The 21,916-nt window shown below is 47.2% G+C and overlaps 1 protein-coding gene across 1 annotated transcript; it reads left to right on the top strand.

The window, feature by feature from the left end:
- Nucleotides 1–547: 547 nt before the first annotated feature.
- LOC139795337 (serine protease 55-like) lies at nt 548–21,588 on the top strand. The gene is made up of 5 exons (XM_071742206.1): nt 548–788; nt 2,186–2,375; nt 3,274–3,521; nt 6,119–6,246; nt 21,236–21,588. Exons 1-5 carry the CDS (start codon nt 662–664, stop codon nt 21,536–21,538), a joined length of 996 nt encoding a protein of 331 aa, XP_071598307.1. The 5' UTR covers nt 548–661; the 3' UTR covers nt 21,539–21,588.
- The last annotated feature ends 328 nt before the right edge of the window (nt 21,589–21,916 follow it).

Raw genomic sequence — 21,916 nt, 5'->3', positions numbered from 1 at the left:
GGGATTTGGCCTTGACCCCTTGCAGTTGGGTCAGGATTTAAAGGGGATATAATCAGTAAAGGTGAGATGTTCATGATTTAGCCTCGTGGATTAGGATTTTTTTTAAAGTGGATTTGGTCTTGTCAGCCACCCTTGGCCACAGGGAAGAAGGGAGTGGCTGCCTCAACATCTTTGATAACTTTTGATTTGCCACTGTTTGAAATTTACCCTCTCCCAAAGAGCTGCCTTTTATTTTTCTGACAGCACAGTCACGGTCTAAATGAAAAAGAGGAAGTTATTTTAGGGTTTGATGAGCTTCAGCATTTCTCAGAGTTGAAGATGAAAGCAGATGCAGGACTTTGGAGAGAAGAACACAAGATCCAGAAAGGGCCACAGCTTACAAAGTGCACTATGGCAATGCCCAGGGTGCAGACAGGAATTTCACTGCTTCCCCATCCCTCTCGTAGCTAAAGCAAATCCCAAGCCTCTTGGAAATCACCTTAGGAAGGGCAGCATCCAGCTCTGATGTCAGCAGAAAGGAGGGGATTGTGTGATGTCACTTCCTGGTTGCCCTGGCAGAGAAGTTGTGTTGCCTTTGGTAAGAACATGGAATGGGGAAGATGTCCTGAACATCCCTGCTCTGAGTGGTGTCCAAGAGTGCTGGTCCACGACTGGGATTGAAATGCTGCTCTTTACCTTCTTTTGCTTTAATTCTCTGATCAGAGAAGTCAACGCAAGTTCTTCCTCTCAAGATCTGAGAAATGAGCAGCAGAGAAGAATCAATAGCCCTACAGGATATACACGTGCTGGTGAGTGAAATCAGAGGATCAGAGAACCCTACAACGATTTGGGTTGGAAGGGACCTTAAACATCATTTGGTTCCAACCCCCCTGCATGGGCAGGGACACCTCCCACAGCCCAGGTTGCTCCAAGCCCCATCCAATGGCTTTGGGCTTATTCCCTATTCCTGCTGACAGGTATGTATGGCTGGTACTATGGCTTGAACTCTTCCACTCGTTCTCCCTGCAGAAGGATTTTGTCCAACATCCCTATGGGAAATGGTCCCTGGCCCCAGCCTGAAGGTCTGGGGAGGCTCCAGCAATGCCAGGGGCATTTGGAGAGGTCAAGAAGCATAGATAATTATAGACCAGGGCTTCAGCTGATGTCCTGCCTCTCTGGCACAGACACTGCCTGAAGGATGTGGAGCAGATGGAGAGGGTCCAAAGAAGGGGCATGGAAATGCTCAGGAGGCTGGAACACCTCTGCTGGGAAGCCAGGCTGAGGGAGCTGGGGGTGTTCAGCCTGGAGAAGAGAAGGCTCTGGGGAGACCTAAGAGTGACCTTCCAGTATCTGAAGGGACTACAGGAAGGGTGGAGAGGGTCTTGTAGTGATACGATGAGGGGCAATGGGTTTAAATTAGAGAAGAGCAGCTTTAGATTGGATGTGAGGAACAAGTTGTGTCCCATGAGGGCAGTGGAACAATGGCACAGGGTGCCCAGGGAGGGTGTTGAGGCCTCATCCCTGGAGATGTTCAAGGTGAGGCTTGAGGAGGCTCTGAGCACCCTGATCTGGGTGAGGGTGTCCCTGATACTGCAGGGGTTGGACTGGGGGAGCTTGAGAGCTCCCTTCCCACCCGAATTATTCAATAATTCTATGATTGATGACCCAACCTGGAGTTCTGTGTCCAGTTCTGGAGTCCCTATTACAGGACAAACATGGATGTGCTGGAGTGTGTCCAGAGAAGGGCCAGGAGGATGATCAGAGGGCTGGAGCAGCTCTGGTATGGGGACAGACTGAGAGAGTTGGGGTTATTCAGGCTGGAGAGGAGAAGGCTCTGAGGAGACCTTAGTGTGGCCTTCCAGGATCTGAAGGGGCTACAGAAAAGCTTGGGGAGGAACTTTTTAGGATGTCAGGGAGTGATAGGACATGGGGGAATGGATTCAAACTAGAGGAGGGGAGGTTTAGATTGGAAGTTAGGAAGAAGTTCTTCCCCATGAGGGTGGTGAGACCCTGGCAAAGGTTGCCCAGAGAGGTGGTGGAAGCCCCATCCATCCCTGGAAGATTTTAAGGCCAGGCTGGAGAGGGCTCTGAGCAACCTGAGCTGGTGGCAGGGGGTTGGAACCAGATGATCTTTAGGGTCCCTTCCAACCCTGAAAATTCCATGATTCTGTGTTGTACCTGAGCAAGTGTCTCATTCTGTACTCAGAGTGTGGCCTCCGACCATCTTACGAGTCCTTTCTGGATATGGGCAAGAGGATCACAGGGGGGGGATATGCCAAGGATGGGGAGTTCCCATGGCATGTGAGCATCCAGAGCAAGAGGAGACACATCTGTGGAGGCACCATGATCAGTGCACTGTGGATTTTAACTGCAGCCCATTGCTTTGCAGGAGAAATGTGAGTAATTTGGGGCAAGGGGGGACAGCCCCCACACAGTGGGTTTGTAGCATCACTCCTTGGGTATATCCTTGGGGTCAAGTGAAGCAGACATCTGACTGAGCCAGCAAGAGAGCCCTGAAAAGAGGAATTTTGTCCCTTGGGAAAAACAAGGCCTTTTTTTTTTTTTTTTATTAGACAGACTTTTTTTAGTGTTAGAAGAGAAGGGTGCAGAAATCTGCTGAAGCAGGAGATGCAGGTGGGGAATATTTTAAAAGATGGTCTGAGCAGCCTGGGATAAATGCCCATGGTGCTGTTCTGATGGCCCTGAGCTTTTCTACCCATGTTGTGGTACCATGGAAAAAGTGATATATTCCATTCTTTCACCTAGGAAACACCTTTGCCTCCTGGAGAATGATTTAAAAAGAAGTTTCTGGATAATCAACCCCATGCAATGCCCAGGGGCACAGTCAAGCCCTCTGTGAGCCCTCTCCAAAATTCAGCAAGTTCAAGAACTGAGACTGCTCAGTGATAAACAACCTGGGGCATCACAACCTGGAGCAGCTGGTTGGGGGCAGAATGGTCCAGAGCATCCAGCTCAGGGCACAGAAATCCCAAAGATCCAGCTCCCTCCATCTGCTTGCTAACAATTGGGCTTTTTATAACTGGGCTGCTTTCAGGTTCTACCTCTGCACCTCTCTCCCCTGAAAAATAACCTTTATCTAGAAGTGAGGGGAGATTTCTGCAGTATTTCTGCAATTTGCTGAGCACCACCCTGGCCTGCTCAGGGGAAGGAGGCACCAGTCTTGGACTTAATGATCTCAGAGGTCTTTTCCAGCCTGAATAATTCAGTAATTCAGTCTTTGTAACCCAAAACCTTTGTGTTTGCTTATGTCTCCACTTCTTCTTTGTTTATAAGGCCACCAGATCTCACTGTTGTGGTAGGGTCAGTTGATCTCTACTTCCCCCTGGAAGAACATAAACTGGACAGAGTGATTCTCCACGAAGACTTTGACAGCATGAGCATGCAGAATGATGTTGCACTGATCCTGCTCAGCTCTCCCATCGAGTTCAGCAAGGAGAAAATCCCCATCTGTTTGCCCTTCATAGATGACATTGACACGTGGCAAGAATGTTGGGCTACTGGGTGGGGAACCACAAGAGAAGGTGAGATGCTGCCAGGAGATGTATCTGCTAATGGAGGATGGGGTTTTATCCATTTAAAGAAGGTGTTCTCTCCCAGGAGGGGTTACCCACAGTAATTTCCACTCTGTCTCCCTGGTAAACACATCCAATCCCTTGCAGCTTCTCCACATCCATCAATTCTCTGCTCAGTGCAAGAAGCAGTCACCTACTGAGCAGCAGAACAGCATTTTGTATCATAGAACCATGGAATCTCAGGTTGGAAGGGACCTCAAAGCTCACCTGCTCCAACCCTTCTAATGTTATTATTTATCTGAGATGTCTCTGCATCCCATTGAGCTGAGACTTCAAACTTTCCAGAGTTGGGGAATCCACCATCTCCCTTGGGAGACCATTCCAATCTCTGGCTGTCCTCAGAGTGAAAAATTTCCCTCTGGTGTCCAATGTACTCAGCTCTGGTGAGGCCACAGCTTGAGTCCTGTGTCCAGTTCTGGGCCCCTCAGCTCAGGAAGGAGACTGAGGTGCTGGAGCAGGTCCAGAGAAGAGCAAGGAGGCTGTGAAGGGATCCAGCACAAGTGCTGTGAGGAAGGGCTGAGGGAGCTGGGGGTGTTGAGGCTGGAGAAGAGGAGGCTCAGGGGAGACCTCATCACTCTCTCCAACTCCCTGAAAGGAGGTTGGAGCCAGGGGGGGGTTGGGCTCTTTTCCCAGGCAACTCTCAGCAAGACAAGAGGGCACAAGAGGTCTCAAGTTGTGCCAGGGGAGGTTTAGGTTGGACATTAGAAAGAATTTCTTTCTGGAGAGGGTGCTCAGGCATTGGAATGGGCTGCCCAGGGAAGGGGTGGCTTCTCCATCCCTGGAGATATTTCAAAAGAGCCTGGATGTGGCACTCAGTGCCATGGGCTGGGAACCACGGGGGGAGTGGATCAAGGGTTGGACTTGATGAGCTCTGAGCTCCCTTCCAACCCAGCCAATTCTAGGATTCTATGATTCTATAATTGGAATCTCCCCAGGAGCAACTTGTGCCCATTGCCCCTTGGCTTGTCCATGGGACTCCTTGTCCATAGGGAGTCTCCATCCTCATTGTTGCCCCCTTTAAGTACTGGAACATAAGGTCTGCCCTGAGTCTTTTCTTCTCAAGGCTGAACAAACCCAGTTTTCTCAGCCTTTGTGGGTGGACATCTGTCAGCTGGCACCTCAGGGTGGCAGTGGCCTCATTCCCTTTCAACTGCAGTCAAATAGACCTCAAGTGGAGCCACCTCCTTGGAGCTGCCTCCATTAAAACCAATTAAACTGTGGGCACGTCCATGGAGCAGCCCCACATTAACTGGGAAAGGGGCTTGATAACTTTCTATCTTTTAGATCTTCGCTTTCCACCTTCCCAAAGGCACCTGGAACACTTCTCTCAGTGCCATATGGAAGAAGGAGGGAGTTTCTGCAATGCTGTGGGTGTCATCCCCAGAAGTCAGTGATAGCCTTCAGACCCAGGCTGACTTTAAAGAGAAATATGGGTGAAATAAGTTGGCCTTTTATGTAGCCCTGAATGGGTTTTGTCTTCTTTTTTGTTTGGTTTTTTGCTGGTGCAGGCTGCAATTTCTAATTCCCCATCTCAAGGGAAGAATAAAGCATTTGTTTCCATTGTGTCCTGCCAGCCTGAGAGCTGCTTTGGAGAAGGTGCAGTTGGTCCCCTGGGTGAGGCACATCCTGAAAAGTGTGGAAGAAACAGGATCATCTCTTCTGGGGAAAGCTCAGGGGACTTTTCTCTGCAGGGCTAACACCCCATGAAGAGTCCTTCAAGCTCAGTTTCCCTGAAGCATGAGTGAGAAACCCAAGGTGTGCAGTGCAGCTCATTCCAGGTCATTACCAGGGCCAGCAGGAGAAATCATCCCTTTGGGTGTCTTCCAGCTGTACACTTCCCAGAATTCATCTCAAAAAAAAAAGTGATTTGTTAAAAAATCCTATTTTGCAAGATTCCACTCACCAGGATTTCAGCTGTTCCCATAAATACCTCTTCCTTTCTACCTACTCACCCACCTTCTTATCTGGCATCAAGTCAAGAGGCTCAGAGGAGACCTCATCACTCTCTCCAACTCCCTGAAAGGAGGTTGGAGCCAGGGGGGGGTTGGGCTCTTTTCCCAGGCAACTCTCAGCAAGACAAGAGGGCACAAGAGGTCTCAAGTTGTGCCAGGGGAGGTTTAGGTTGGACATGAGAAAGAATTTCTTTCCAGAGAGGGTGCTCAGGCATTGGAATGGGCTGCCCAGGGAAGGGGTGGATTCTCCATCCCTGGAGAGATTTCAAAAGAGCCTGGATGTGGCACTCAGTGCCATGGGCTGGGAACCACGGGGGGAGTGGATCAAGGGTTGGACTTGATGAGCTCTGAGGTCCCTTCCAACCCAGCCAATTCTATGATTCTATGAAGAGCACAACTTTATCCATGCTAACATTTGGAGAGCCCCTGTGCCCCCAAACCCACAACCTGAGCCCTTCTTGCCTTGAGATGCTTTCCAAATTCAGCCCTGAGCAGTCCCAGGTCTCTGGCTGTGGTCTCACCCTTACAGTTCTGTTCTGCAGAGTTTGTTAATCATTCTCTTCTCCTTTTGCTGCTTGGTGGATGTGATGCCAGGGTCCCATGTGCTGCAGAAAGCAAGGATGAAGCTCATCAGCAGGGAGCAGTGCTTGAAGAGGACCCCAGTGCTGGAGGAGAACATGCTGTGTGCTGAGGTGGAGAGAAGAGAAAAAAGCATCTGCCAGGTAAAATAAACAGGTTCCTGGATGTCCACAATGCCCCCAGGGCCACAGAGACACTGGAGGAGAAGTGTCATTGCTTGAGGAATGAACATTGATCCTTCCCATGGCTTCCTGGGGTTGCTAAAGCTTCTCTGGAGGATGCTCAGGGGCCAAGGAACTGCTTGGAAAGATGTAGTGACCCAAGCAGGGGGGTGCAGGTCAGGAAGCAGTGGTGGTGCTGGAAATGAAACACTTTGTTGAGTGGATGAGCCTCTCCTCCTGCTCCTCCCCAACCCCAGTTCCCACCCTGAAGTGGGAGAGACTGAAACTCAGCAAGGGAAAGGGGCAGCTGGAAGGAGGGCAAGGGGAAAAGGTGGTTCCTAACAAGTCCTCTTGCACAGGATTTGGGTCTGTTGTCTCCCAGCAATAAAAAAACCCAGTGTCTGCCACAGACAGTGGTGGGAATGATGGGAGGAGATGTCTCACATCCCTTCAAAGAGGGCTCAGCACCACATGGGCTGTGTCCTCATTCTGCCTGATGTCCCCTCAGCCCTGGGCCAGGCTGCTCTCTCACCAGCTAAATACTGAAAGGAGACAGGAAAGTTTGTCCAGAAAAGAATTAGTAGAGTGATTTATTCCAGGAGTATTTGCAAGGAGCTAGTGATATAAGATATGGACTTTCCAAGCTAAACTCTGAAGAGTTTGGGTGGTGTTTGATATCAGGGACTGCTAAGGGGAGAGAGCTGACACAGACACCTAAATGTGGGAAAACCTCAGAAACTCAGAAAAACTCAGAACTTGTGCCCTCAGAACATACTCTCAGAGCAGGGCCACTGTCCTGATGTCAAACAAAGTCTGCCAGCCAAAAGCCATCTTTTCTTTCATAGCATCCAACCTCCAACCCCTTCCCTGAGAGCCTGGTAAGGACTGAGCTCTGCTTCAGGACTAAGATCTCCATCCTGCCCTGGATAGAGGGAAAAGTCTTAGACTTGAGCATGTGTTTGCAGGGGGGGCATAGCTGGGCAGACACATGTAGCACAGAAAATAATCACAGAATTGTTGTTGTTGGAAAAGATCTCGAAGATCACCACGTCCAACCCTCATCTTCACTCCCCCCCCCCAGTAAAATAATGTAAATCAAAATAAAATAATGTATATATCACCACGCCAACCAGAGCATGTTCTGAAGCCTCATCTCCATGGTTTTTAAATACCTCCAGGGATGGGGACTCCAGCACCTCCCTGGGCAGCCCATTCCAGCACCTGACTCCTCTCTCAGTAAATAAATTCTTCCTCAGATCAGGTCTAAACCTCCCCTGGTGCAACTTCAGGCCATCTCCTCTGGTCCTACTGTTATTTATTTCAGAGGCAGAGCTTAATCCTCTAGAAATCAGTCATTGAGGAAACTAAAAAAACACCCAGGACAGAGAGAGATGCTCTGCCCTATGGCAAAGGCAAGAGGTAGAAGGAGCTGGGCTTGTAGCTGGGCAGCAGTGGGGCAGTTTGCTTTCTGAATTTTTTTTTTTTTTTTTTTTTTTTTGATCAGCCAGAGAGAGCATCTGTCTCTGAAACCATTCATCTCGTGCCTTTCACCTCCATTAAATTCAATCAAACATTTTAAAAAGGAAACTGCCACAGGATAACATTAACCTGATTAAAGAATGCACTTCCCAGCCCTGCCTTAAGTTCTGTGGCTGAATTATGCTGGTGAAACAGCAAGAGCACTTGTACCTTGCAAAATGAATCTCCTGCATTCAGAAAGTTGATGAGGGTGCTATTTTGATCTACAATAACTTTTAAGAGTCATCTGAGAAATGAGCTGGAAATGTGAGCTTTCCAAGCAGTGGTAGCACACAATGAGTGCCTGTGGGATGATGCTCACAACCCAGCAACTCCCCACTTGGAGTGGCAGCTTGACCAGGCAAAAATGGTCTTGGAAACTGAAATAATGAAAGCAAGACAAAAACCATAGCCTAGGCTAGTGGAGCTGAACATGATTTTTCATCAAAATTTGCTGGAGGGGAAGCATTTTGCTGATGGGTGGTTTTCTCAGAAGTGCTGATTAAGGTCAAGGAGCATTTTTGGTTGAGAAGCCTGGTGGCTGGAAAGATGGAAAGCTGCTACTGGAGAAGGGACCACTGGCCACCCAGCTCATCTACCCTGGGCATGAAGTTCCTGGATGAAGTTCCATCTCTTGAGCTACACTTGTCTATAAATATTGTGGAGGTTGGATGAGAATGTGGTCAGGTTGCAAAAAACCTCCATCTTTCACAGAGGCAGCAAAGAGGTAGAGAAGCCCTGGGCATGGTGTTCATCCATACCAACCAGTTGTCCCCTGGGAAATTTCCAGACACAGCTCAAGCTTTTCAGAGGATCATGGAAGTCAAATACATAAATACAAAAAAAAAAAAAAACAAAAAACAACACAACCAAAAAAAACACCCAATACATTTTTTTTTTATCCAACCAATTTTTTTATATCCAATATCCAACCTAAACCTCCCCTGGCTCAGGAGCCACCCACAAGAGAATTATAGAATCTCATACTGGTTGGAGTTGGAAGGGGTCACCTTCAACTAGATCAGGTTTCTCCAAACCCTATCCTACCTGACCTTGAATGTTTCCAGGGGTAGGGAAGGATCACTTAGGATCCTGGCACCCCGGTTTCAAGGCCAGGAAGGAGCAGCAGCACAGGTTAAGGTCTGATCCACTGCTCTAAGAACCTTGAGCACCCAGGCCTGGAGATGCTGGGCTTGCTGATGGTCACAGTAAACCTGGAAACCATGCTGCATGACCTGTCTGGATGGGAAGTAGAAAAAAAAGCCTTATGTTACCCTTTCCTCAGCTTTGCTGAGACTCAGGATGGCTTTGTTCATGTCCCAAGCCAGGTTAAGTTGGGCAGGTTGCATCCAGACCCAAGGTTGGAAGTCCCCATGATCCTGATTCAGATCTAAAGCTTTACCACCCAAGGGCTTTGCATTGTGTGCCAGTTGTGTGCTGGATTTTCCCCACAGCAGCAAAGTGTTTTACCCAACTCAAACCACACAGAAGTCCTCACTGAGGCATCAGATGGAAGATTTATTCAAGTGACCACTGCCTTAATACCATCATGTGGCAACAGGACAGGAACAGATGAGCTCAGCTGTTTCACCAGCTGCTTTCATCCTGTGTATAAGGGAGTGGAACATCTCCTGGTGAGGAAAAGCTGAGGGAGCTGGGGCTCTGCAGCTTGGAAAGGAGAAGAATGAGGGGTGAGCTCATTAATGTTCATAAATATGTAAAGAGAGGATGCAGCCAGCATCTTCTCTGTGATGCCCAATTATAGGACATGGGGTAATGGGTGTAAGTTGGAGCATAGGAGGTTCCATGGAAACATTAAAAAAAAAAGCTCCCAGGCTTCCCAGGAGGTTGTGGTCTCCTCTGGAGACATCCAAAGCCCTCCTGGATGTGTTATGTGTGACCCACACTGGGTGATCCTGCTCTGCCAGGACTCCATGATCTTTCAAGGTCCCTTCCAACCCCTGACCCTCTGTGGTTCTTTGATACCATCAGACAGGATTAATTTGTGGATCAGTGACCACATTCCAAGAAAAAACTCAGGAGATTGAATAGCAGAGCTCCTGAGTATTTGTACTTAAAAAACAAACAAAAACCCCCACAGTACACCATTCACTTTAAAAGAAAAGATCTCTTGGATCCTGATTCCCTGATGGTTCTGCAGACAGAGATGTGGATTGGCTGTGAATTTACACTGACAGGATCTGTAATTGACTTAGAGTTGTATTTAGCCATCAACATCAGTATTAATGGCTGCTCGTGGGGTACAAGTGCTAAAAACCAGGCACTAGAGATGCCCTACATGTTATTTTTGTGTCTGCTCCATTTCTTCCATGACCCCATGAACCACAACTGATGTCTAATTCCCTGCTTCCTTAAGCACCTTTTGTTAGGCTCTGATGCAATGGTAACTGGGGCAATAATTAGAGGATTAAGGGGCTCACAAATCAAATGCCTCTTCACTAAATGGCCCAAAAATCCAGTAAAAATGGCCCAATTATATTCCAGAGAATTTCTGCAAAGGAGGGTAGCTCAGTGATGTGGTGATTTGGGCAGAGTGTGTTGAGTTCCAGGTCACCAGCAGATGAAAGGAGGCTCAGTCCTTGGCCTGACTTTTAGGGGAAAGGAGTCATGGTCTGGCCAGAAATAGGCAGTGGGATGGTTCCAGCTCAGCTTCACCATCCCCTGCTCCCTGTCCTGGTGTGGAGTTGATCTGCTTCATGGGCTTAAGGCTTCTACCCCCTTCCAGATTGTAGCAGGAGGTGGTTTTTGCTTTCTGAGCCTGAGGAGAGACCTTATTGCTCTGTACAATGGCCTGAAAAGATGTTCTAGTCAGGTTGGTGTTGGTTTTTCTCCCAAGTTACAAGGGATAGAACAAAAGGAAATGACCTCATGGTGTGCCAGGGGAGGTTTAGGTTGGATATTGGATATATAAAAAATTGGTTGGATAAAAAAAAAAATTCTTTACTGGGTTTTCAGGCACTAGACCAGGCTGCCCTGGGAAGTGGTGGAGTAAAGAAAAAACAAAAAGGGATTTAAAAGAGATGTAGATGTGCTGAGGAACATGGTTTATGGTGGCCTTGGCAGTGCTGGGTTAATGGTTGGACTTTTAAGGTCTTAAAATTGATCTTAAAGGTCTTTTCCAACCAAAATGATTCTCTGATCTCTGAAGTGATGTTAGGATGTTCCTTGGGCTGTGGGGATTAATTTCTTCAGTTCTGTGGAGAGGGAATTCTTTCCTTCACCTGCATTTTGTCCTGCCCATGTACCCTGTCAGCAGTTTGGAAAGGACAAATGTCCCTCTCAAGGAGGTGTGGGATGCTCAAGGCTCTCATCCCTTGTAGCTATAGAGGCAGCAGTAGTTTTTGCACAACCCTGGGTGGAATTTATCTGGCCAGATACAAACTTTTTTTTCCCATGGTCACCTGCATCTACTGGATAATCTTTCCATCACCAGGGAGAAAAAACAAAAGCACTTCTGACATGTAACGTTGAGGATGCTTCACCCATCTCTTTTAAAATTAAATAAAAGCAAGTCCAAAGTGTCCAGCTCCTAGCAACACACATGGCTCCAAGGTAGAACATCTAAGTCTCCAGTGCTATTTGAGATATCCCAGAATATCCCCCAGTCCAGAAGGGACAAAACTTTTTGCATCCTGTTACAAGCTCTTGCATCCTTTGACTCAAGCCAACAGGGCTCCAAAACTGCAAAGGGAGATCTGTGAGTTAGAAATTTTTAAAGAAAACCTCTGCAAGGGAAAATTGCCTTCATCTTATCCCAGATGGAAGGAAAAGGTCACAGCCCGGGGAAGAATGGTCAATCCCTCCCCAGGAGATCTGAAGGGAGGTGGTTAGCTGACAATCTGGTTGATTCTGTAGGGATGGGAGGTATCTGCATGAGGTCTGAGCTTGAAGACCCTTCTGCCTATCAAAGAAAGGTCTCCTAGAGTCCAAGAGTCAAAGCAACCCACATTTCAGCTCAAAGTTATTCCTAACTACACAGAATTTCTCTTGTACATCATCTTAATATTGAGGAGAATGATCCACTTGCCATCTTGGGGGTGGATTCTCCATCACTGAGCTGTTGCTGACATGATGAGGTGGTTTGTTTTTTTTTTCCCCAAAGGGACAGAGAGGTATAAATAGGAAGGCATCCTTAGAAGCCCCAGGACAAAGCAGGAAAAAGGTGTTTCTGCCTTTCCAGTCTCTTAAATTTGTTTCTGAAGGGTGCTTTGATGTGCAGCTCCTAAGAATTAGAACATTTTTCCTGTGTCCCATGGTTTTGATCATTTTATGATGTGGGCAGACAAGTGAACACATTCAGGCTGGGGCAGCTTAAACCTTTCCTCAGAAACATTCCTTCCTTTTGCAAGGACCTGGGATGGGGAGGTCACACACCCCTTCTGCTTTCTTCCTCTGGCTTGTAGCTTTTGGCCCTTCAAGCTGAAGTTGGTTGGTTGGCAGCAAGAGGGCTCAGCAGGACTTGGTGCTCCTGGGGAGTGGAGTTGTAGAGAGCAGAACATCTCTGGCTCCAGATGAACACAAAACCCTACTTTTTGCTTGCCCAGAGAGTGGGAGAATGGGATGTGATGATTCAGAGGAGCCTCTTCCCCTTGCAGTGAGTCAATGGGGAAAGTCATGACTCACAGGCAGCTTTCAGTTCTTTGAAGGAGTCACCAAGCATGTGGAAAAAGTTGATCCAGCTGATCCAACATGCTGAGATTTTCCAAAACTTTTTTAATGAGCTCTCTCAGCACAGGCCTGGGGAGAAACTGCAGATGGAGGAGGGATTTGACGGGAGAAAAGGCTCAGAAGGGGAATTGTGTTGGGATCTGTGCAAGGAATTGGGATGCTGAAGGAGGGTGAATGCTGCTGCCTTGTTGGCTGATGCCACAGGGTTGTGGAGCATGGTCAGAATTAGAACCTGTGCAGAGGTGCAGCAGCATCTTGGGTTTTTCTGAGTGACTGGAGGTTAAAACAGCAGCTGCTGGTAAAGGAATAGGAACAAAGAGAGGGAGAAGCAACTCCAGCTGCACACATGCAGTAATAGAGCAGCTATTGCCATGTAGGAAGATCTTGGAGTAACTTTATAGTCCTTCCAGGAGAGCAGCATGAGAGGTCAAAAAGGTGACAAGATCTTGAATACCCCTGGGGATGGAGACTCCATCACATCCCTGGACAACCTGTTCCAATGCTTCCCCACTCTCTCAGTAAGGAAAGTTTTGAACCCATTACCTCTTGGAAAGGAAAGGAAAGCAAAGGAAAGAGGAAAGGAGAGGAAAAAGGAAAGGAAAGAGGAAAGGAAAGAGGAAAGGAAAGGAAAGGAAAGGAAAGGAAAGGAAAGGAAAGGAAAGGAAAGGAAAGGAAAGGAAAGGAAAGGAAAAAGTATCAAAGCAAATGTGTGTTATGCCAAGACACTCATTTTGGGAGCCTTTTTCTTGTGCTCTGTGAGCAGTTCCCATCCACCCCATCTGAGAAATTTAGAAAGAGAAGAGTAGGGAGGATGAACAGAGATAAAGAACAGGTTCTGGTGGGAAGGAAAATCACAGAATCATAGAACAAATTTGGATTGGAAGGGACCTTTAAAGTCCATCTAGTCCAACCTGCTTGTAGTGAGACAGAGGGACATCTTCAGCTAGATCAGGGTGCTCAGAGCCCCATCCCACCTGGCCTGGAATTTTTCCAGGGATTGGGGATCTCCAACCTTCTCTGGGCAACCTGGGCCAGTGTCTCACCACCCTCAGCATAAAAAATTTCTTTCTTCTACTTAGTCTGAGTCTCCCCTTTTTCAGTGTAAACCCATCACCCCTTGTCCTCATGCTACAGGCCCTGCTAAAAAGTTTGTCCCCATCTTTCTTATAGTCCCTTCAAGTACTGAGAGGCCACAATAAAGTCTGTGACTCTGAGACCTGTAACAGAGATTTCTGATGGGGATGTGACACCGATTTCCAAAGCCATGAGCAGCAAGGTGAAGGCAGTCAAGAGCTGTCCTCTTGTCACTGCAGTTCAAAAGCCATGAAGGAGGGGGTCAGATGGCCTTCTGAGGCAGCAGATTTCAAGCAAAGCAAAGGGAGTGTTTTTTTCCATCCAATAGATAATAAAACTGTGGAAGCCACTGACCAGGATGTTGTGGGTATTTATCTTAGGGGCTAAATGGATTCAAAAAGCAATTAGGTGACTTCCTGGCTGGAGATCTCTCTAAAGCTATTAACTACTGTGATGTAAATACAACTCTGTAAATACTTACCCTGTTTTCCAGTCTCCATCCCTGAGCACTTCCTAGAGATGAGTGTCAGAGACAGGAGTCTGGGCCACGTGGCTTTTTGGCCAGATGCAGAATCAGAGAATCAGAAAAAGGTTGGAAGGGACCTTAGAGGTCATCTCCTCCTACCTCCCTGCCATGGACAGGGACACCTCTCATCTAGACAAGGATGCTCAGCATCACTCCCTTAAATCTGTGCTGCCATCCTTGCTAACCAATCCTGCTGACATCCCTGTGGATGGAGCAGATTCCCATCCTTCTCCTCCCATTTTCCAGCAAGGGGTTGGGGGGTGTCAGAGTAGCTGATGGCTCTCACCTGAGATCTCAAAGGGTCCCAGGTGCCCAGTGTTACCTGGTTCATTTTGGAAAGGACAAATGCAACGTGTGGGATGCTCGAGGCTCACATCCCTTGTAGCTTCACACTAAAAAAAAACCAACCAAAACTTCCTTCGTCTCATTCTCCTCTAAAGACAGTTTTGCTCCCCAAGAAATCACCAAAGAATTCACCTCTTTCCTGAAGCATCCTGCAGCCAGGGCAGCTCTAATGGCAAATGTTGTTACTCACATGCTGCTCATCTCCTGTTTACAGAGAGCTTCACCAACAGGCAGAGGAAACCAGTGACTTGTAAGGTTTGTGTATCCACCTAATGAGCATCAGATGGGTTCTTCTCCCTCCCCCAGAGCTTCTCCCACCCAGGAAGATTTATGTTTGTTCTGCTCAATTACCAAGCTACAAACCCAAGAGGCAGAAGATGACACTCTTGATCCAAAGCCCACTAAAATCAGCAGAAAGGCTCCTGATGGTCACAGGAACATTCAGGCCACCACGGAAAGGAGGAAACTTTTGATCAGCCTCAGTGAACAAAGCACCTTGTTAGCTTGGGAGAGGTTTGGTTTTTTTTTTTACAAGCCAGAACTATTTCTCAGAGGATGTATCATTATTCTCACCTCTCCTAATGGGAGGATTAATGTGCAGAATAAATTCAATTGCACCAGATCTGAGCCCAAGAGCTCTTCAGTCATCTTCTGGTTGATGAGAAGCACGCAACAGACTAAAAGTTGCTATTTTAGGTTTTTTTTTTTTTCTTTTGCTATCCAGAAACACCCAGGCTTGAAGAGCAGGGGCAGGTATCTTGTGTGTGTTGCTGACCAGAAGAAATATTTCACTATCAGACTACAGGAAAGCAACATTTAACAGGACCTTTGATCTTTGGAGCTGTTAACCTGAGCATTCATTAAATGAGCAGGAGTAGAAACATCACAGAGCTGAGATGCTTGTACCTGGCCTCAAAACTCACTCCACCCATATCCTCAAGGGTGGAAAGCCTTGGGCCAGAATTTTTTGAGAGCTTAAGGTGGCTACAGGGATTTTCAGAAGTGCCCAAGAACCGAGTTTATTTTCTCTTATCTTCAGCCCTCTGAAAACCAGGCTGCTGAATCATCTGGGCTCCTGCTACAGTGATGTGAGTGAGATTATCACATGGAGTGGGGGATTTAGCCCACTCTGGGATAAAATCATCGACTTGAATAGCTGAAAGTGAAGAGAAATGTCGTGTTAGAAGTTGCACCCATGAAGCAGCCCAGCTCAGCCCATGGGGAAAGGGATCTGAAGCAGGATTTGAGTCTCCAGGCCCGTGGATTAGAGAAATGGATTTGCAGCTGCTGCCTGGATTTTCACAGCCTTGCCCAACTCTCTCCCTGCCCAAGTTTTAAATCATTTTCTTTCTCAGCTGGCAGCCCCCCAAGCTCTCCCTTTCTGCACCGAGCAGGCTGAGAAAAGAATGAACACAATTAAAGAGGCAAAGAGGGAAAAGCAGATCTGAGTTGAAAGGAGAAGCCACGTGATGTGTGGTTTAAATAGGGATTCCTGGCTCTGCCATTGCCCTTGCAAATCACATCCCTTCTCTGCTGGGCTTTTCTCAGCTCTGAAGGATGAATGAGACTTTTCCTCCTAAGGACAGGCACAAAGCATCAGGAATTAAGTGGTATTTAAGCAACCTGGGAGAAAGGTCCCTTTTGCAAGTGTGAACAGCCTCCAAATTGGACACTCTGGAACCCATCTGCCTGGATGGTGCTTGCAGGGGTTCTCCCTGTGCTAAAAATCTCCTGTGCAAGGACAAACCCCCAGGACACATCCCAGCACTGAGGGATCATCAGCCCTTGCTGCATCACTGCCTTGCCAACAGCTCCCACTCCCTCAACTTCTTTTATTATCTTTGGGTAGGAGGCTGGGAGCATTTGGCCACTTCCTGCCCTGGGGGAATTAGCAGTAAATTTCCCAGCAATTTAATGGCACACACAGCCTCAGATTCCTTCAATCCAGCAGGTGCCATCTCCAAGGATAACACATGAATCCAAGGTTGCTGCAAGGTCACTGAATTCTTGGTTGAAACCAGGTCAAGAAACATCTTTAGAGTCTCAAGAAGGTCCAGGCTACAGTGCCACCATTTCAGGGCCAAGAGGCTTGGATTTATGGTTGGACTCCAAGAGCTCAAAAGGTCTTTTCCAACATAAATGATTCTGTGATTCCACGTGTGCTAAAGCTCTGGATTTATCTTAATTTTTCTGTGTGCCTGTTGAACCAAAAAATAAAAAAAGAGGAATTTATTCTAAAAAAGGAAGGAGGAAAGTCTGCCCTGCACTTTAGTGGATGCTGATGCACAGGGGATTGCAGCCACTTCTTTACTCATTAATGTGTGCCTGGAAAAGCTGCAAGGTCACTGAATTCTTGGCTGAAATCAGGTCAGGAAACATCTTTAGATCCTGAGTCTCAAGAAGGTCCAGGCTACAGTGCCACTACTTCAGGGCAAAGAGGCTTGGATTTATGGTTGGACTCCAGGAGGTCAAAAGGTCTTTTCCAACATAAATGATTCTGTAATTCCACATGTGCTAAAGCTCTGGATTTATCTTAATTTTTCTGTGTGCCTGTTGAACCAAAAAATAAAAAAAGAGGAATTTATTCTAAGAAAGGAAGGAGGAAAGTCTGCCCTGAACTTTAGTGGATGCTGATGCACAGTGGATGCTGATTGCAGCCACTTAATGAATGTGTGCCTGGAAAAGCTGCAAGGTCACTGAATTCTTGGTTGAAACTAGGTCAAGAAACATCTTTAGAGTCTCAAGAAGTTCCAGGCTACAGTGCCACCACTTCAGGGCAAAGAGGCTTGGATTTATGGTTGGACTCCAAGAGCTCAAAAGGTCTTTTCCAACATAAATGGTTCTGTAATTCCACGTGTGCTAAAGCTCTGGATTTATCTTAATTTTTCTGTGTGCCTGTTGAACCAAAAAATAAAAAAAAGAGGAATTTATTCTAGAGACCTGGACCCTCCATCTAACACAGGGAGGGGGAAAGTATGCCCTGCACTTTAGTGGATGCTGATGCACAGGGGATTGCAGCTGCTTCTTTACTCATTAATTAATGTGTGCCTGGAAAAGCTGCAAGGTCACTGAATTCTTGGTTGAAACCAGGTCAAGAAACATCTTTAGAGTCTCAAGAAGGTCCAGGCTACAGTGCCACCACTTCAGGGCCAAGAGGCTTGGATTTATGGTTGGACTCCAAGAGCTCAAAAGGTCTTTTCCAACATAAATGATTCTGTAATTCCACGTGTGCTAAAGTTCTGGATTTATCTTAATTTTTCTGTGTGCCTGTTGAACCAAAAAATAAAAAAAGAGGAATTTATTCTAAAAAAGGAAGGAGGAAAGTCTGCCCTGCACTTTAGTGGATGCTGATGCACAGGGGATTGCAGCCACTTCTTTACTCATTAATGTGTGCCTGGAAAAGCTGCAAGGTCACTGAATTCTTGGCTGAAATCAGGTCAGGAAACATCTTTAGATCCTGAGTCTCAAGAAGGTCCAGGCTACAGTGCCACTACTTCAGGGCAAAGAGGCTTGGATTTATGGTTGGACTCCAGGAGGTCAAAAGGTCTTTTCCAACATAAATGATTCTGTAATTCCACATGTGCTAAAGCTCTGGATTTATCTTAATTTTTCTGTGTGCCTGTTGAACCAAAAAATAAAAAAAGAGGAATTTATTCTAAGAAAGGAAGGAGGAAAGTCTGCCCTGCACTTTAGTGGATGTTTATGCACAGGGGATTGCAGCCACTTCTTTACTCATTAATTAATGTGTGCCTGGAAAAGCTGCAAGGTCACTAAATTCTTGGTTGAAACCAGGTCAAGAAACATCTTTAGAGTCTCAAGAAGGTCCAGGCTACAGTGCCACCACCTCAGGGCCAAGAGGCTTGGATTTATGGTTGGACTCCAAGAGCTCAAAAGGTCTTTTCCAACATAAATGATTCTGTGATTCCACGTGTGCTAAAGCTCTGGATTTATCTTAATTTTTCTGTGTGCCTGTTGAACCAAAAAATAAAAAAAGAGGAATTTATTTTAAGAAAGGGAAGGGGAAAGTCTGCCCGAACTTTAGTGGATGCTGATGCACAGGGGATTGCAGCCACTTCTTTATTCATTAATTAATGTGTGCCTGGAAAAGCTGCAAGGTCACTGAATTCTTGGTTGAAACCAGGTCAAGAAACATCTTTAGAGTCTCAAGAAGATCCAGGCTACAGTGCCACCACTTCAGGGCAAAGAGTCTTGGATTTATGGTTGGACTCCAGGAGGTCAAAAGGTCTTTTCCAACATAAATGATTCTGTGATTCCACGTGTGCTAAAGCTCTGGATTTATCTTAATTTTTCTGTGTGCCCGTTGAACCAAAAAAGAAAAAAAAGAGGAATTTATTCTAGAGACCTGGACCCTCCATCTAACACAGGGAGGGGGAAAGTCTGCCCTGCACTTTAGTGGATGCTGATGCACAGGGGATTGCAGCCACTTCCTTACTCATTAATGAACGTGTGTTAGCTCAGGGTGGCTGCTGGAGGAAGGGGGCTCATCCATTAATGAGAAAGACATTTCCCAAAGTAGTCTACAAAGCGGGAAGGACAAGGTTTCCCAGGAAAGCTGTCTGGCTTAGGAAAAGGGTTTTTATTGAATTTCTCATTTGCTGAGTGAAGAACTGGAGGCAGGGGAGAAAAAAAGGGTCAAGCCCACTGTGAAAGGAAACTGGAGGATTTACACCAGGGGCTGCACAGCACTGGAAATTTGGGAGAGTTGGGGATGTGCAGCCTGGAGAAGGCTCTGGGGAGACCTTAGAGCATCTTCCAGTGCCTGAAGGGGCTGCAGGAAAGCTGGGGAGGGGCTTGGGACAAGGACGTGGGGTGAAAGGATGAAAGGGGAACAAGAGATTTAGATGAGATGTTAGGGAGAAATTCCTTGCTGTGAGGGTGCTGAGCCCCTGGCCCAGGTTTCCCAGAGAAGCTGTGGCTGCCCCATCCCTGGCAGTGTCTCAGCCCAGGTTGGATGGGGCTTGGAGCACCCTGGGCTGGGGGAGGTGTCCCTGCCCATGCAGGGGGTTGGAACTGGATGAGCTTTAAGGTCCCTGCCAACCCAAACAAGTCTGAGATTCTCCAATAAAAGGGAAACTGAAGTACTGAGAGATCAAGTGACTTGCCCTGTACCCTTTATATGGCCACTGGGACAGCACTAGGAACACAAGCTTCATCTCCTTGGTCCCAACACAGTGATCTACACTACTTTGATAAAAGGCTAAAGCTTATTTCTGACAAAAATACAATTTTTTTCTGCATGAGCTGCATTGAAACCAGCATGGCAGGGTTTGCATCACCATCCCTGTAGCCCACCTCTCCCTCTAAGCCTTTAAGTACCTGCAGGGCTCTGCTCAGGTAATCCAGGGCACCAACATCAGTGGAAACACCTAAAATACCAAAGCAACAAACTTCATTTCCACATGAGGAGGGGGAAGTCCACAGGATGCTGATGATCTGTGAGGGTGCTGAGCCCCTGGTTGCCCAGATTTCCCAGAGAAGCTGTGGCTGCCCCATCCCTGGCAGTGTCTCAGCCCAGGTTGGATGGGGCTTGGAGCACCCTGGGCTGGGGGAGGTGTCCCTGCCCATGGCCAGGGTTTGGAATTAGATGATCCTAAAGGTTCCTTCCAGCCCAAACCATCCTGATGGTTCATAGCCACCAAAAAGGCATTGTACCTGGTTGGATCCATTTTGTGCTGATTTCTCCTTTGGGCTGTGGTCAGAGAATGTACAGAGGTGATAGGGACAGCTGGACATGCTGTCCATGCTGAATACCTCTTGGTATTCAGGCTAGAGCACCAGCAGAAGAACACTTTTCTTTGTAGGGTGTCTGCAGTGTGCACTCACACTGAGTGAAGGTTGTCCTGGCCGTAGCAGGCAGGATTTCCATGGGATTAGTGTGGTTTCTGAGGATAAATGTTCACCTTTGGTCCAATTTATAGGTGCTTGCCCCCAAAATGAACAGTGTCAGGTACCCACCACCCACGTGCACCAGAGAAGTTGAGGACTGGATGAGCATTAAGAGCAAATGTCCCTTTTCACTCCTGGATGCTGCCTCTCAGTGCCAGGATTCAGGTATCCTGCTGGAGCCAAGGGAGATTATGGAAAAGGCTGAGCAGGACAGGGCATTGCACTGGGCCAGAGCTTGGGTCATCTCTCTGTGTTTGGTTCTGGTCCCCACTATAGAAAAAAGAAATGCAGTGGTCAGGCTGGAAAGGGTCAAGAGAAGGTCCTCAAAGATGATCAGAGGACTGGGAAGCCTGGCACACAAGGGAAGGCTGGGAGAGCTGGGTTTGTTCAGCCTGGAGAAAAGAAAGGAGACTTTATTGCCATGTACTTAAAAAGTGGTTCTCAAGAAGATGGAGACTCTTTTCACAAGGAGTCACATGAAAAAAAGATGGGTGATGGGTGTAAGTCCCTCACTCCTGAAGTGATCCTGGTTGGACATAATGAAGTTTTTCACTGTGAGAACAATCTGATTTTGGAATAATCTCCCCAGGGTAGTGGTGGATTCCCCAAAGCCTAACATATTTAAGACTCAGCTAAACAAGGTGCTGGGTCCTCTCACCTAACCTTGCTCCTACCTAGAAAGCTTGGACCAGATGATCCTTGAGATCCCTTCCAACCTGGCATTCCATGACCCTATGATCTCCTCACCTTCTGTATCTGTTCTGCACAGCTCTCGGGGCTGAGCTGTGAAATATTGAGTCCAAAATGTCCCTGTTCCCTCAAACCCTCATGAATTATGTGTAGAATTTGGGCTGCAGCTGCTATGAGACACCTGAGGTTTGATCCATCTGTAACATCCTCCTTCTGCCATAGGTGGACGGCGGGGGACCCCTGGTTTGCAGCTACTGGAACACCATGAAGTGGTTCCAGGTTGGCATCATCAGCTGGGGAGAAGATTGTTCAGAAAAGGCAAACCAGGAGGTCTTAATGTCTGTTTACAGCTACCGTGGCTGGATTGAAGCCCAGACAGCCAGAAGGGGGAAACCTTTCTTCATTGAAGGCCTGGATAAGCATGCAAAAGTCAGGGTGGTTCCTTCCAGGGCTGAGTCACAGTCGTTTTGTCTTGTGTCTTCTCTCCTTTTAGTTGTCTCTTTAATGACATTTAGAGTGCTCTAGAGAAGAGTTTTCAAAATGTAATAAAAGTCTCATTCTTCTTTTCCTGCTGACCCACATAGTCCTGTCTCAGCTCAACCTGCTCCACCTCTGGATCCTGCTGCCAGCATGAGAAGTCGCAGTGAGAGGGGTGGAGAGGATGGAGAGATGAAGTGAGAGAAAAGGAGGCAGGACACAGACAAGAGAAGCCATAATCCTCTGAAAAGCACAGACAATCCACACCAGGGGGTCATGTCAGGCCCAGTTATTTGCTAACACACATGCAAAGGCAAGATGGGGCGTCTGAAGGAGCTGCTCCCCTTGGAAAGCTGACACCTAAGAAAAATCTCAGCCTATTTATTCAGGTGAACGTTATCTTTGCTGTCAGTAGCTCTGGGTTAC

The sequence above is a fragment of the Heliangelus exortis genome, chromosome 3, assembly GCF_036169615.1.
Source record: "Heliangelus exortis chromosome 3, bHelExo1.hap1, whole genome shotgun sequence".
NCBI lineage: Eukaryota > Metazoa > Chordata > Aves > Apodiformes > Trochilidae > Heliangelus > Heliangelus exortis.
The sequence above is the reverse complement of the archived record's forward strand: the minus strand, read 5'-3'. Positions and strand labels throughout refer to the sequence as shown.

What these genes read in the sequence shown, in the direction of transcription:
- LOC139795337 (XM_071742206.1), top strand. Translation starts at nt 662, where the DNA reads ATGCTGCTCTTTACCTTCTTTTGCTTTAATTCTCTGATCAGAGAAGTC. An exon ending in GTGGGGAACCACAAGAGAAG is followed by an intron (nt 3,522 to 6,118) that starts GTGAGATGCTGC and finishes ATGTGATGCCAG; the next exon opens with GGTCCCATGTGCTGCAGAAA. An exon ending in GAGAAAAAAGCATCTGCCAG is followed by an intron (nt 6,247 to 21,235) that starts GTAAAATAAACA and finishes CTTCTGCCATAG; the next exon opens with GTGGACGGCGGGGGACCCCT.